Source organism: Manis pentadactyla, chromosome 9 (assembly GCF_030020395.1).
Source record: "Manis pentadactyla isolate mManPen7 chromosome 9, mManPen7.hap1, whole genome shotgun sequence".
NCBI lineage: Eukaryota > Metazoa > Chordata > Mammalia > Pholidota > Manidae > Manis > Manis pentadactyla.
This window is the reverse complement of record NC_080027.1, coordinates 84,029,309-84,042,348: the sequence shown is the minus strand read 5'-3', so window position 1 is coordinate 84,042,348 and position 13,040 is coordinate 84,029,309. Positions and strand designations below refer to the sequence as shown.

Here is a 13,040-nt window from a genome sequence, read left to right as displayed (position 1 = left end):
CTATAGCATCTTACTACGCTGATGGACAGTGACTGTAATGGGGATTGTGGGGGGAACTTGGTGAAGGGGAGAGCCTAGTAAACATAATGTTCTGCATGTAATTGTAGATTAATGATAACAACAAAAATAAAAGAATCAGGTTTCTTAAGCCTGGATTTCCTGTCCTGCAACACAGTCCACTGCACTGCATATGCAGGCATCAGTTGGTCCTCTTCACTTTACTTATGGCCCTCAGGGTTTGGGGAGCCAAAAAGCTGATACTCTGATTACTGCTGTTGCTCTGAGTAATAAGCTGTCCTTTGTCTCTGACCCAGATTTCTCATGCCTTCTGCCAACATCCAAGAAACCTGTTAGTTTGCAAAAAGGGTAAAAATCTCAGGGCCTTCCAAGTTCTAGAGAGATACAAGATGCAAAAATCAGTTGTTTCAAAATACTAGCAACAAACAATTAGAAAATAATAATATATTTAAAACATGAAAAAATAATATAATGATTAACAAATGTGACAGACCTGTACACTAAAGCTACAAAGACCTTGCCAAGAGAAATTAAAAACCTAAATAAATGGAGGGAGATTCACAGGCTCATGGATAAGAATATTAAGTTTTCCCCACTCAATTGTCCAAGTATTGAGTGGAACAGAAGACAGAAACAGCCTATCATTTCCATGAAGTCATCATCCCTTCCATCCCAGGACAATGCCCTAATGAGACTGTCTATTAGCTCCCATTACAGGGATCCCAAGAGCACCCCTGTCCTCATCTTCACATTCTTTTCTACTCCCATGTAATCTCATTCATACAATGAATTCCCTTTCTGTGTTTATTAGCTATAGTTGTTTCTACAGAAACTTGTCTGGTGTAAAAAACCTTGAAAAGTCAGAATTTGTTGGTATGCTACTTTTGTTGAAGAAAAAAGAAAAGATTGTCATTGAAACACAAGAACCAGCAAACCTTAAACCAAGAGAGGGAAGGTGGTGACAAACCTACGTGACTGACCAAAGCCATTAGTTAGTGCCAAAAACTCCCCATTATCTACAGAATGGTATGGTTGATCCCTTCTCTGCCCATTTTACAGCATCAGTGTTCAGACTAAAGCTCAGATATGCAATAGCTTTTCAGGAAAACACAGGTGATATGATTTGAATAGCTGAAAACATTAGAAATAAAAATGGAAGACCGCAGGCTTGTCACCAGAGATTCATTTTAAAAGCCTTTTGAAAAAACAAGAATGGGAATAACTCGTATTTGGAAGGAGGAGATGGAATTATACCTCCACCCTGCCACTTGGTCACTCATGGTAAGGTCGGCACGATCTTGTCAGGACCCCATGAGATGTTACATCTGTCATCTAGAAAGTGCTCTAGCAGTTAGGGATCACTTCTTTCCTTCCCTTCCAGCCTGCCCCAGATAATCTGTCCTTTTCATTTTTAAATTCTAAGGCAAAGAAAATCATCCAGCTCCCAAAGGTGATGAAAAATGTGAACAAGAAATAAAACAGGTCTGGGATTTAAGAGAATATGGAATTTATTAGATATTGAATACAAAAGTAAACCCATCTAAATAGGCCCCCAGAGAGATTTTTTTAGTCCTCTCACCTTTCCCACCCCAATCCCATAAAACATTTCCTATACCCAATGGCTGGCAAAGATTAAAAAGATGAAAAGCTTCAAAAAATGACAGATGCTCAGCTTAGGAGGTTTCTGGCTAGGTCAGATGAGCCCATTCACAGAGGAGTCCACTGTTTGTCCAGTTATAGTATGAGGTCAGTACCCCAACTTCTGGACCAGAGGCTGATGTTAGGGACTCTCAGGGCATGACTGACTGGAGCAGCTGGTTGGGAGGCAGACCACTTCCTCTCTGTTTGCATCTCCCAGTTGCTTTACAATCAAATCCTGCTTCTGCTCTGCTAGCACATGATAGAACCAATCCATGGCTAAAGGGTCCAAATGGGAACAGAGGGAAAGAGGCTTAGTGGGTCTGCAGGCAGGCCTCAGACATACCCAGATCATGAGAGAGCCCCACAGAGCCTCCATTCAGGGATGCTGAACTTCAGACCTCCCTTGTCTGGGATGGATTTCCAAGTCTAACTGCCACATCCCCAATAGCTTTTTTAAAGCTTCATTACCACAGCACCTTGCCTTCAGACACCTTCATGTCTCTGCAACCTGGTTTATGGCCTTGCCTCAAGTTTTCTATCTGCCTCTAATGTCCCTTCACTCACTGTATCTCCACATTAGCCCAGAAGATATTTCTGTGATATAAATGTTCTCTCATTCACTGTTATATTCCTAGCAGGTAGAACAGTGTCTGGCATGTGGTGAGATGCAACAGATAGTTGTTAAAATCAATGTCATATTCCTGTAATCTTCAGAGGAGGATCTGAGCTCTACAGTATAATACACAGGGACTTCTGTGGTCATCTGTCTATCTCACCCACTAGACTGCAAGCTCCACAAGGCAGAGTTCTACTTAGCTTATAGTTCCAATGCTCTGCTCAATGGCAGGCACAGAACAGATACCCAAAAGATGTAATACACCTCAAGCACCTATCTGTTCCTTTTTGCAAAGGAGCTTAAAAGATATGAGAGTGAAGGAAGGTTTTGGTATTGGGTTACAGTAGTTGATGGGACATCTCTGAAGGACACCAGGATTGGGAGGTCAGCACCACTCACCGAGTTTTAGCTGGTGGGGGCTTAACTGCAAAGATGAGGCAGAACCAGCCAGGCTCCTTTCACAGGTAGGACTTGCCATGGGATAACATCAGCTTGTTATCCAAGAGGCCACAGCGAAGGAGCAGCTCCTCCTCAAATGTGCATGGGTCCAGATACTAGGGAGGGTAGAGGGATGGAGCTGAGCTCAAGTGCAATCAGGCTGCTCTGTCCAAGAACACCTGTATTCACACCCAAAGCTCACCTTTTCCAGGTGATCCAAATATAGAGGCCAGAGCCACAGTTGAGAAAGGGGATCTTCCATGCCTTCAACTTGTTCGTGATGTACTTGTGAGCTGCCTGTAGGCAGGAGCAATTAGTGGGCAGGTACACTTTGTCAATCCATTCTGGATGAGTGGGGAAAGAGGGCTGTCACATATCTTGTAGCAGAGATTTGCTAGAGTTCCTTACCAAATACTCCCTGCCTGGGCTTCATTCCAGCTATCTCTATCCAAGACTGACTCTATGATATTTAAATTGATAGCATCTTTACCCAACACACCCACTTTGTAACTACGGCTCAGGTGGAGACATCAGGCTTGTAAGTAGTTGTCTTGCCAATGGGTTTCAGCCCTGGGCAAGTTTGCTATGAATTCAGTGTGACCAAAGAAATCGACAGCAAAACGTTCTTGGGGTGAAAGGGTTTATTACCCGGCTTGTTCTCCGGTGGTAGGTCGAGCACTAGCATCTCTGCCTCCTCTCTGCTCTCCTGCAGTCTTGCAGCCGTGCCACCATGTCATGCCCAGAGCACTGGGCAGAGCTCTTTTTATAGAGTCAACAGCCATGTATTGCTCACAGGTGTGCAGTGAGCTAGTCAACCAGCACCAGCTGAGAATCCTGGCCACAGGAACTCTCATTTTATCCACAGTAGTCCAGTAGGAATGTTCTGTTGGAGTTTACATCCCTGAGGCAAGGAGTCAGGGTATCCCCTACTCACTGAGGGGACTAGTGCTGCTGTTGTCAACTGGGCAAGCAGCAAGTCCACACAGCTCCCCTTATCTTTTGCCTGAGAGTGTCACACAATGGACTCTGAAGAACTTAGACATGCTTGGGGATGATCTTAGTCCAATTGTTCTCATCATTGGCAGCACATTAGTACCACCTGACTAATCAGCACATTAGTCCTGATGCCTGGTTATATCTCCAGATCAGCTAAATCAGAATCTTTGGGAATGGAGTCCATACATCAGGTAATTATCACATGTACCCAATGTTAAGAAACTGTTCAGCTGGGAGTCTGAATTCTGCCAATTATCAAAGGGCCTGGTACCATTCTGTTGGACCTCTCCTATCAACCCTTTCCCCACCCAAAGCTGAAAGCAAACTGTTTTCTAAATCAGATTATCTGATTATATTATATCCCAGTTTCATTATATCCCAACTTTAATTTAAATCCTCTAGACTGACATCTGCTCCATTACAGGGTATTTAAGAAAGGGGGCTCTATCTAAGTTTGGGTCATGGTATTACAGGGGGGACATTCCCTCTGAAGCCAGCATTCACTTAAGATCCATGGAGAAAGGTAAATCCAGTTACCACCAGTCTAGCCACACCAACTTGCCCAAATGGCAGCTCTCTTTTGATCACCTTGGAAGATGAAGTCAAGTGATATTCAAGGTATCAGGGCATTTCTTTAATCTCTGTCTGAAGCAAGCAGGACATTAGGGAGGAAAAACTGACCTTCACATAAAGATTCTGTAAATCTTCACATAAGATTTCTGTAGTTCCCACCTTCAAATCTTAGAGTACAATTAACCATTCCCTTTCCAGGCAGAGCATGAGCTACCAGACAGCCAGAAATTAAAACCCAGCCTGTTTTAAACCAGCATCTCCATCTTCCATCTATACCCTACTGCACCATTTGAGCTGCATCCTGCCCTCCTTCAAACTTCCTGTCTTGCCATCATTAAACCTGAGACAGTGAACAGAGTCTCCGTGTATTTAGGGCATGTCAGAGGTCCAGGCAGACCCAGGCATTACCCATAGCCATGAGGTCTGGCCCAGATGCCAGCCTGGGATGGGGCTCAGTACCTCTGTGCCAGAGCAGCTGACACTGCTTGTGCTGGGCGATGCCCGAGAGGCCGTGGAGGTAGCCAAAAGAGCTCACAGCAGAGGCCACCTCCTTGTTTTGGGTGTACAGAGCTCCAAAGTGGAAACCAGAGATGCCAAAATACCTGAAGAATAGAAGTAGGAGAGGGAATACCTAGTTTGTCTGCCTTCTGCTCTTGGCTCCCCTTTCTTCCCTACCCAGGGATAAGCAGCTGGGACTCACCTTGCTGGTGACTCAGATCACGTGGGTCCTGTTGGGGTCAGGCAAACTGGAGAGGAGACAATACTATCAAGGTTGTGGAGAAACATTTGAAGGATGAAAACTTTGGGTCTGTGAGGGGAAAGGAGGAAAGATTTGAGGTCCCTTCTTTAAAAGAAGGGCCTACAGGAACCAAAGTTTAAGAAACAGTTGCCCCAGTTAAGCCAGGAAGTTAACAAAAGGTATCCTGGGAGTACTAGATGGGATAATTAATAAGTGTCCACTGAATGAAGACTGGGCCCCTCACCCTGGCTCATAGACTTCCTATAGCTGGTCCAAAGCCACCTTCTCGGCAGTTGGCTCTTCACACATGTAGGGCACCCACTGTCTCTAAAATGTGCTCATCTATTTTTTACTGCCCCACCTTTGAAGCTGTTCCTTCTGCCAGGCAAGCGCTTCTTGTGCTTTAGCTGCTGGGATCTATTCTCAGACCAAATACTACCCATAAAGTTCTGCCCTCTTTCTGTTCTTTCCCTGTGCTTGTCAAGAAGCTCCTACCCTGACCTTTGGTAGGGTTTTATCTTGACTTTGGACAGTGTACTTTATACCCTGCCCTCAAGTTATCTAGTGCACAAAATGGCATTTAGTGAAGACAGTTGGGAGGAAAGATGATGCTTTGCTCATTTTTACACTCCCAATGGTACTTAGCCCGGTTCCCAGCACACATCCAATTAACTTTATAGCACATGAGCTTACCCCGCACATGAGCAGGAGCCTCATGGTCCTCATTCCCAACCCCAGCTAAGACCAACTCACCTTTCCATGCTCAGGACACTGTGGAATGTGATGGATTCATTAAACACAGACAGCATGTAAATCTCATCTATAATCACATGTAGGTTGTACCTGCAGGTTGGGTGAAAGAGGGAGAACAATATCTAGGTTCTCTCTATCTCAACTCACTTCCTTTAATGGTTTTCTCTAGATACAGATCAGATACTCCTACTGCCCCAGCAGCCCATCCAATGATTTCGAGGGGCATGGTAAGGGAGAATAGGGTGGTATACCAGAGGCAGCTTTACACCTGGCTTGGGGGTGCCAGAAAGGAATACGACCCAGAAGACATGCATGAGAACATCTTACATAACCCTTCAACAGTCAAGCAGAGACCAGTGGGAAGGGGCAGGGTGTCACCTGGTATAGTGAGGAGCTCCCTCCCAGGGTATGAATGGAATAGTGGCATTAAGTGCTCTAAGTGCTCATACACATCATCTTGTTTATTCTCCCAACAGCCCTCTGAAGCAGTGTTTTTATCTCCATTTCCCAGATGAAGAAACTAAATTTCTGAGATAGAAAGTTGATTCTGTTGACCAGCAGGTGTTAGAGCTGAGATTGGAATATAGTTTTGTCAAAATTGCAGCCCATAACTTTCAGCATTCTTCCTTTTGTCCCCATTTTCTGCCATTAATTGGTCTGGATTAGTTATGAAGTTTGAATAGGTATGTGTCTTCTAGAAAAATGGAAGATTATCTATCCTAACTAATTGGGCTATTTCAGGATTCCAGAGACAACTGATACTAACATGTTCTCAGGAATGGGAGGTTCCATAGGTACACACAGGTCTAACAGTCTGTCTTTCTTGACATCTCAGGCCAAATAGTTTGGGAAATGGATTATGGGAGAAAGTGCTTATGCTATAAGGAAAGGAACAGTGGGTAGATGTCTGTACATGGGCAAAAGCCAGAAGGGAAATGGCAAAAAAAGTTTGGTTGAAGTGGTAGGCATGTGGATGCATTTCCTTCATTTCAACTCCAATTGGTCACACATAACTTTGAGAAGTTCACTGTTCAGTACAAGTGTGTAGGGTAAGTTATTTCTGATTCTTACTTCTTGACCATGAGCAATGGGAATCCATTTTAGGGACTTCATCTAGTCTCAAGGGGGAATTCATTTCTCTTGGCAAATTCCAGGTATTCTTTCAGTGAGTCTCAGGAGTAGATGTCTCCAGAGGATTCTGAGGATTGATTATCATGAGTTCTCTAAAAAGCACCAAACATAACCAAGTGAATGAGTGCTTCACATCTATCTCAAGTTCAGCCAAGGATCGGGTCAGGACATCCAATTAGAGCCTAGGTGGGATCTGGAAGTAACAACTATTATACTACCCCCAGGGGGGAACAGGAAAAAGGTCCAGAGCTGCCAGAGACAGGGGGACATGCCCCCAGGACACTGCCTCTTCTGAAGGAGTCCATATAGTCTTGGTGAACAAGTCATACCAGAGTCTCAGTACTCAACCCCTTTCAACCACCTTGAAGACATGGCTCCTTCCTTACATTAAGTCTAGCCTCAAGCAGGGCTTGCTCCAACTTGTCCACAGTAAACTGGAATGGGTGGGTGTTCACATTGGTGATCTGAAAGACAAACTCTGCCTATCTGAAAGCTTCCAAGTCTTGATTCCTCATTCCTATAAACCCTCAACAATCCTTTGCCTTCTTACCCAGGGCTCCAATCCTACATGCCCTCTTTGCACCAATTTCTCCATCCTTCCCCCACTGTCATTTATATGGGAGGAAAGCAAGGCCCTGTACACCTTCTAAATGCCCCTAAAACATTCCATTGCCTAGATGGGCTGAGCAGGAGAAGGGGCCCCATTCTGACCTCACTTTCCAGGTGGACAAGAATCAGTTCAACTTTCGAATACAGGTGGGAACTAAAGATGAATCCACCATAGAAGGCGTGGCAGTCAGAAAGGCCTCTGGGAGCAAAGGGAGACAAAGCTGTCAGTATAGGTCTCTCAGTCAGGCCCCCAGACCAGCGGTGCTACAGACAGAAGGTTTGTTTGGCAATCCCTCTACTTGGGGATTAATGCTTTGGGGCTCAGGTTCTACAAAAGTTATCTATATCTATAAACACTATTTGAGGAACAAAACTCAAGTTTCCTGTCTGTGTGTACATCAGAGAAGGAGAAAAGGCATTGCTGTGAATGCTTCAGAATCCAGGGCACCAACCAAGCCAGGCTTGTAGCAGGTGGAGCCCTGGTCATTCAGCAAGTCTTGTCAGCTCCGGGCCTGACGTTGGCAGCTGAGGTCCACTCACAGGGAGGGCTTTCATCTGCCTGCATGGCTGAGGCTCTCTGGACCTGGGGACCTCCTGTGTTTTCTTTCCATCCATTTGGCTTCATTGATGAACTAACCAAGGACCTAGTCTTCTGAATGAAACGGGTCATCTTCGTGACTTACTCCCACCTATCCAGAGCTCATTAATATCAGGTTCTTGTTCAGGCATTAAGAGTAGGATTGAGAAGAGATCTCTCAGCCACATTTGGTCTAAAACTAATTAGCTTTTTTTTTTTGAGAAGAAGGTAAGAAATCTATATAGTCTAAGCCCATTTATTAGGGCTCTCTGTATTGGGGTTGATCCCAAAAGCCCAACTAATAATATGAGCTGGCTCCCACTGTCACCTGGGGCATCCCTCCATGTATTTTCTTTCCTATTAAATGGGAATCCAAATACCGTATGCCTGCAGAAATGATAAGAAGACGTTCCCTGTACTTGAGGTGTAAGGCCTTGAGTCAAGATGTCTTTTCTCCATAAGGCCCAGCCCCTGCCCACGTGTTGCTGTTTCCCTGAGGGGAAGCAGAGCCTGTTGACTTACCACCTGGATCATACAGAGCCATGGCCAGCATGGAAACTAGAGCACAGCAGTCATTTAGAACAACCACCTGGAGATGCACAGAAGGCAGAAAGAAAGCCCAATCCCATGTAAGAAGGGCTAGTCCCCCCTACTTTCCTCCTCCTGGGAGGGACAGGCCCCAGGAACCTCCACACTGAGCCTCCGCCTCTGGAACCCATTGGCTTCCACCCTGCCCTGGCCCTGAGAGTGTCCCTCTAGAATATGCAGTTCCCCAAGAACACAGCTTTGTACCGGGGTGGCAGTGAGGCTCAGAAACTGACTCACGTTTTCTGGATCAAACTGGGCAGGTGCCTGGTAGTGTTAAGTCAGGAACCGGGCCATTTCTTCCCGCAGGCTGTAGACAGAGCCAGAGAGACCTTGCAGCTCCAGGCCCAGGAGCCCTTTCTCATTCAGGGTCTAGACTTCAGTCTTTTCCAAAGAGCAAGCCATCCAACCTCATGGTGCAGGGCTACTGACTGAGGCCATCAACTCCTCAGGTGACACAGACAGTAAGTGCGAGGGTTTGAACAAAAACTCAGGCCTTTTGAATATAGGGCAGTGCTATTTCTACTATACCAGGCTGCCTCTAGACGATGTTTTGCTCTAGGCACTTTCTAGAAGTTGTTGCTCAAAGAAATAGGGAAGGAGCCAACCAAGAATCAACCTTGAGTCCCTCCTGGATGAGGACAGGTGCTTGTGGACCAGGAGACCATAGAACTGGAGGCTATTTACAATGACTGCCCTCTCCAGTTAGGATATTACAGCAGGACATCCTCAGTGTAGTTCATGTCACTCTGACTCAGCTGGTGATGGACAGAGCATGAACACAGCCAGACCAGGGAAGCCTAACTGGCTTCTTCCTGCCCTTGGATACATGTGGGCGTGTGCCCTAAACCACAAGCCCTCTCAAGAGGAGAACGGCGACACACTGCATGCTCCTTAATGGACAGAGGCCCCAGTCTTCTTGTCATAGATTATAAAAATAGATGTCTCATGGGAGGTGTCTGACAACCTCCCCACCCCTACACTTGAGCCAGAGGCTCCCTTGACAGCCTACCCACCCTGTACCCATCCAGAGAACACCTCTGAACAGTCAGCAACTCAGGTGCTATTCTAACACTGTTTCCCCACTCCCTTACCCAGACTCTTAAGCCCCACTCCTGCATCTACCAGAAACTGAGAAACATTGCAGGGGGATGGGGCCCCAAGGGTGGGTCCCAGCAGAGCCTGGAACCCAGCTTACCCTGTCATGTGCCAGATCAATGCAAAGCTTATTCTCACTGATACAGGGTTAATGGGGCCCTGGAGATGGAAGCAATCTGAGATCAGTCCACTTGCCCTGCCCCATAAGGCCCCCTTCACATACTCCAGTAAGTACTCATCCCAGATTATTTCAAATGGAGATCTCACTGCCCTAGGAAACAATTCAACCCATATTAAGTAACTTAAAGTGTTTGAAAACTTTCCACAAACCCAAAATCTTACAGCTTGTAGATTTCTCTTTGGAATTGCATAAGTAATAGTAGTTATATTATGTATCGGGTACCAGTCATTGAGTTATGTGCCAGACATTAAATTAAGTGCTTTGTGTGAGTTGCCTTAATTCTCAAAATTCCTGAGCAGAAAGTTCTGTTATGATCCCTGCTTTAAAGGGAGCAAAGCTCAGAAAGGCTAAATAACCTACTAGCTGTGTGACTCTGGTGGTAGGCAGAACTCCACCTGCCTGACTCCAGAGGCTGGATCTGTAACCACCACAGGCCCTGCCTCCTACCCACCTCTGCTAATTCCATGTCCACGAAAGGTCCTTCAAGTTATTGGGGAGGGGGAGGGGTACAGTCCCTTAGAATCCCACAGAGATACCTGACTCACTTGGCCTCCAGAAAAGCAGATGGCCACTGCCACACATGGCTTAGCTAGAAACAGAAGGGAACTTGTGACTCCACCCTCTGGCTAGAGAACTGTTGTGAACCTCCCTTGCTGGAAGCCTTTTATTGGCTTCCTATCACCCTCAGGATAACACCCGTACACCTCACAACTTCCTGCCCCCATATGTACAGCTGATCACAGAACTCACTGTCCCTACCCTAGCCACCTGGGCCTCCTTTTCCAGTTACTAGAAGCCCTTCCTTCCCACCCTACAGCTTTTCCACATGTTGTTCCTCCTCCCTGGAGGACCCCACCACCACCAACCCATGGCTAGCTAATTCAGCCTTTAAGACCCCTTCCCAGACCACCCAAAGCAGGCATCCACAGGTGCTTCTGGAACTATTTCTAACGTTTCCCCAGTGGATCGCTGCATCACTAGACTGAGCTCCCTGTGGCAGGTCTACTCGCCACTGTGACCACAGTGACTCCTAGTGTGTAAGAGCGGGGACTTGGGGAAGGCACGCTGCAGAGAGGAAGGGAACACAGACCCAGCTCTTCAACCTTCTTGGGGATGTCACTGTGCTTTTCTGTGCCCATTCCCTTATCTGTACAATGAGAGTGCCTACTTCATGGGACCAGGAAGAGTAAGAGAGAGCATAACAGTCTGCAGAGGACTCAGTAAACCCTAGTGACTGGGCCCCTCAGTATGTTCACCCCATTCTCACCAAGATGTTCTTGTCTTCATGGTACTTGTCTCCTTGGTAGGTCTTGTAGTCCTGGAAGCTGGAGTGCTATAATGCAGAGATGTCAATTCCTCCGTTGGACAGGTCTTGGCTGATAAATGCAGCTTCCAAGTCACTCAGTTGGTAACCAGCTGGTCAGGCTGCCTGGGTGAGTGGGCCTGCTGCCCACCTCCAACATCTCCCTGAGAGTCCAGGGAAGAGCAAGGCAGGTGGAGCCCGAGGTTGCCTGTGGCCCCGGGCAGCAGGAGGTTGACCACCGGGCACATTAAACGTCTCAGGAAGGTTTCCTGCTCCCGGGTGGCCAGGTCCTGCTACAGCTGCCTAGTGTCAGTGCATGATGTAATCCCCTGTGGTCTGCTGCAAATTCAGCAGCATCTCTATAAACTGGGTGTGGTCATTCTGGTTTCCAAGGCCTTGGCCCCTCATCTGGCCACAGCGCATACAGAGGGTGTCTGATTGGTCTTTGTTTTGGCCTCAGGCTGCATGGAACCTGAAGAGAGACCATCCACTTCAATAAGGAGGCTCTCCCCAGCCCTCAGGCCCAGACCTGATCCAGGCCGGCTCCTCCCACCTCCATGTCTAGCTTATAAACCCAAATTAGCTCAGGAAGAGTTACCTACTCCGTCAAAGGCAATGCCTAAGTGACTCCAAGCCCAGACACTGGAACACTACTTAAATGGCATTAAAATGTGTTCTGAGGAAGAGCCTTAGGGCCCACTTTGGGATAAAGGGTAAACTGAACAGGTAGGCTCTGGGTTCTCCACCTGTGCTTCGCCCAGAGCAATTCCTGCTTTACAGGATCCTAAGAAAGAAAAGGGATTCTGCTATGAGGAGACAGAAGCGAGCTGAGTAAATCATCTTGCTAGAATAGGGTTAGTAAACTACTGCCCAAGGTCCAAATCCAGCCTGCCACTTCTTTTTGTAAGTAAAGTTTTATTGGAACACAGCCACATTTGGTTATCTATTATCTATAGCTGCTTTTGCACTACAATGGCAGAATTGAATAGTTGTACCAGACTATATGGTCCACAAGGCCTAAAATATTGACTATCTGGCTCTTTCCAGGAATTTTGCCAACCCCTTTGCTAGAACACAACCCTTTGTTTTTGTCTGTTTTTCCATAATAAATGACCATAACAGATATTCAAAGCTCAGTCCTTCTACCTTCCTTCCTTGCATCACTTCCTGTAAATGCTTCAATCTGCTCACTGTGACAGCTGACTTAGACTTCCATCACTAGTAACCATGGGCTAGATACATTGTCCTCAAACTTCCAAGTCCACCAGAATCACTTGGAGGGCTTGTTAGGCAGAGATAGCTAGGCCTTATCACCAGACTTTGATTTAGTAGGTCTGGGGTGGGGACTAAGAATTTTCAGTTCTAACAAGCTCCTAGGACTATACTTTGAGAACCTCTGACTATTCAGACCACCCTTACATCTGAAAAGAAGGCAAAATGCTGGATAAGACCTCAGAATCAAATTAAAGACTCCAAGAATCAAACAAAATTCAGATAGCAAGAAGCCATAGGTAAGAAAACCTGAAGCCAACAGCTGCCTCTAATTCTTCATAAGACAATCCTCATATCCTCAGACAGTGACCCTTCTTTTTCTAAAAATCTAGACTGATGCCCCTTCTACCAAATGCCATATTCTAACTCCTAAGTCACATTCCCCCATATACAAAAAACGTGGTTACTTGTTTTACAGGTTTGTGGCTCCAGCACTTTAAAGCATTGGACACTCTGCACAGCCTCTCCAAACCATGTTTGGTCCACTTGTGATGTTTCCATAGCAATCTG

General features: G+C 46.2%; 1 protein-coding gene across 1 annotated transcript; it reads right to left on the bottom strand.

Annotated features, from left to right (window-relative positions):
* Window positions 1-1,586: 1,586 nt before the first annotated feature.
* ACCSL (1-aminocyclopropane-1-carboxylate synthase homolog (inactive) like) lies at window positions 1,587-11,817 on the bottom strand. Its single transcript, XM_057508217.1, is given in 18 exon segments — window positions 1,587-1,979; window positions 2,675-2,829; window positions 2,903-3,057; window positions 4,742-4,882; window positions 4,982-5,028; window positions 5,775-5,866; window positions 6,914-6,966; window positions 6,969-6,995; window positions 7,276-7,369; window positions 7,617-7,690; window positions 7,693-7,713; window positions 8,614-8,680; window positions 8,917-8,986; window positions 9,364-9,434; window positions 9,875-9,911; window positions 11,173-11,363; window positions 11,366-11,527; window positions 11,788-11,817. Coding segments are annotated over 18 exon segments (1,668 nt in total). The 3' UTR covers window positions 1,587-1,798.
* Between the last annotated feature and the right edge of the window lie 1,223 nt (window positions 11,818-13,040).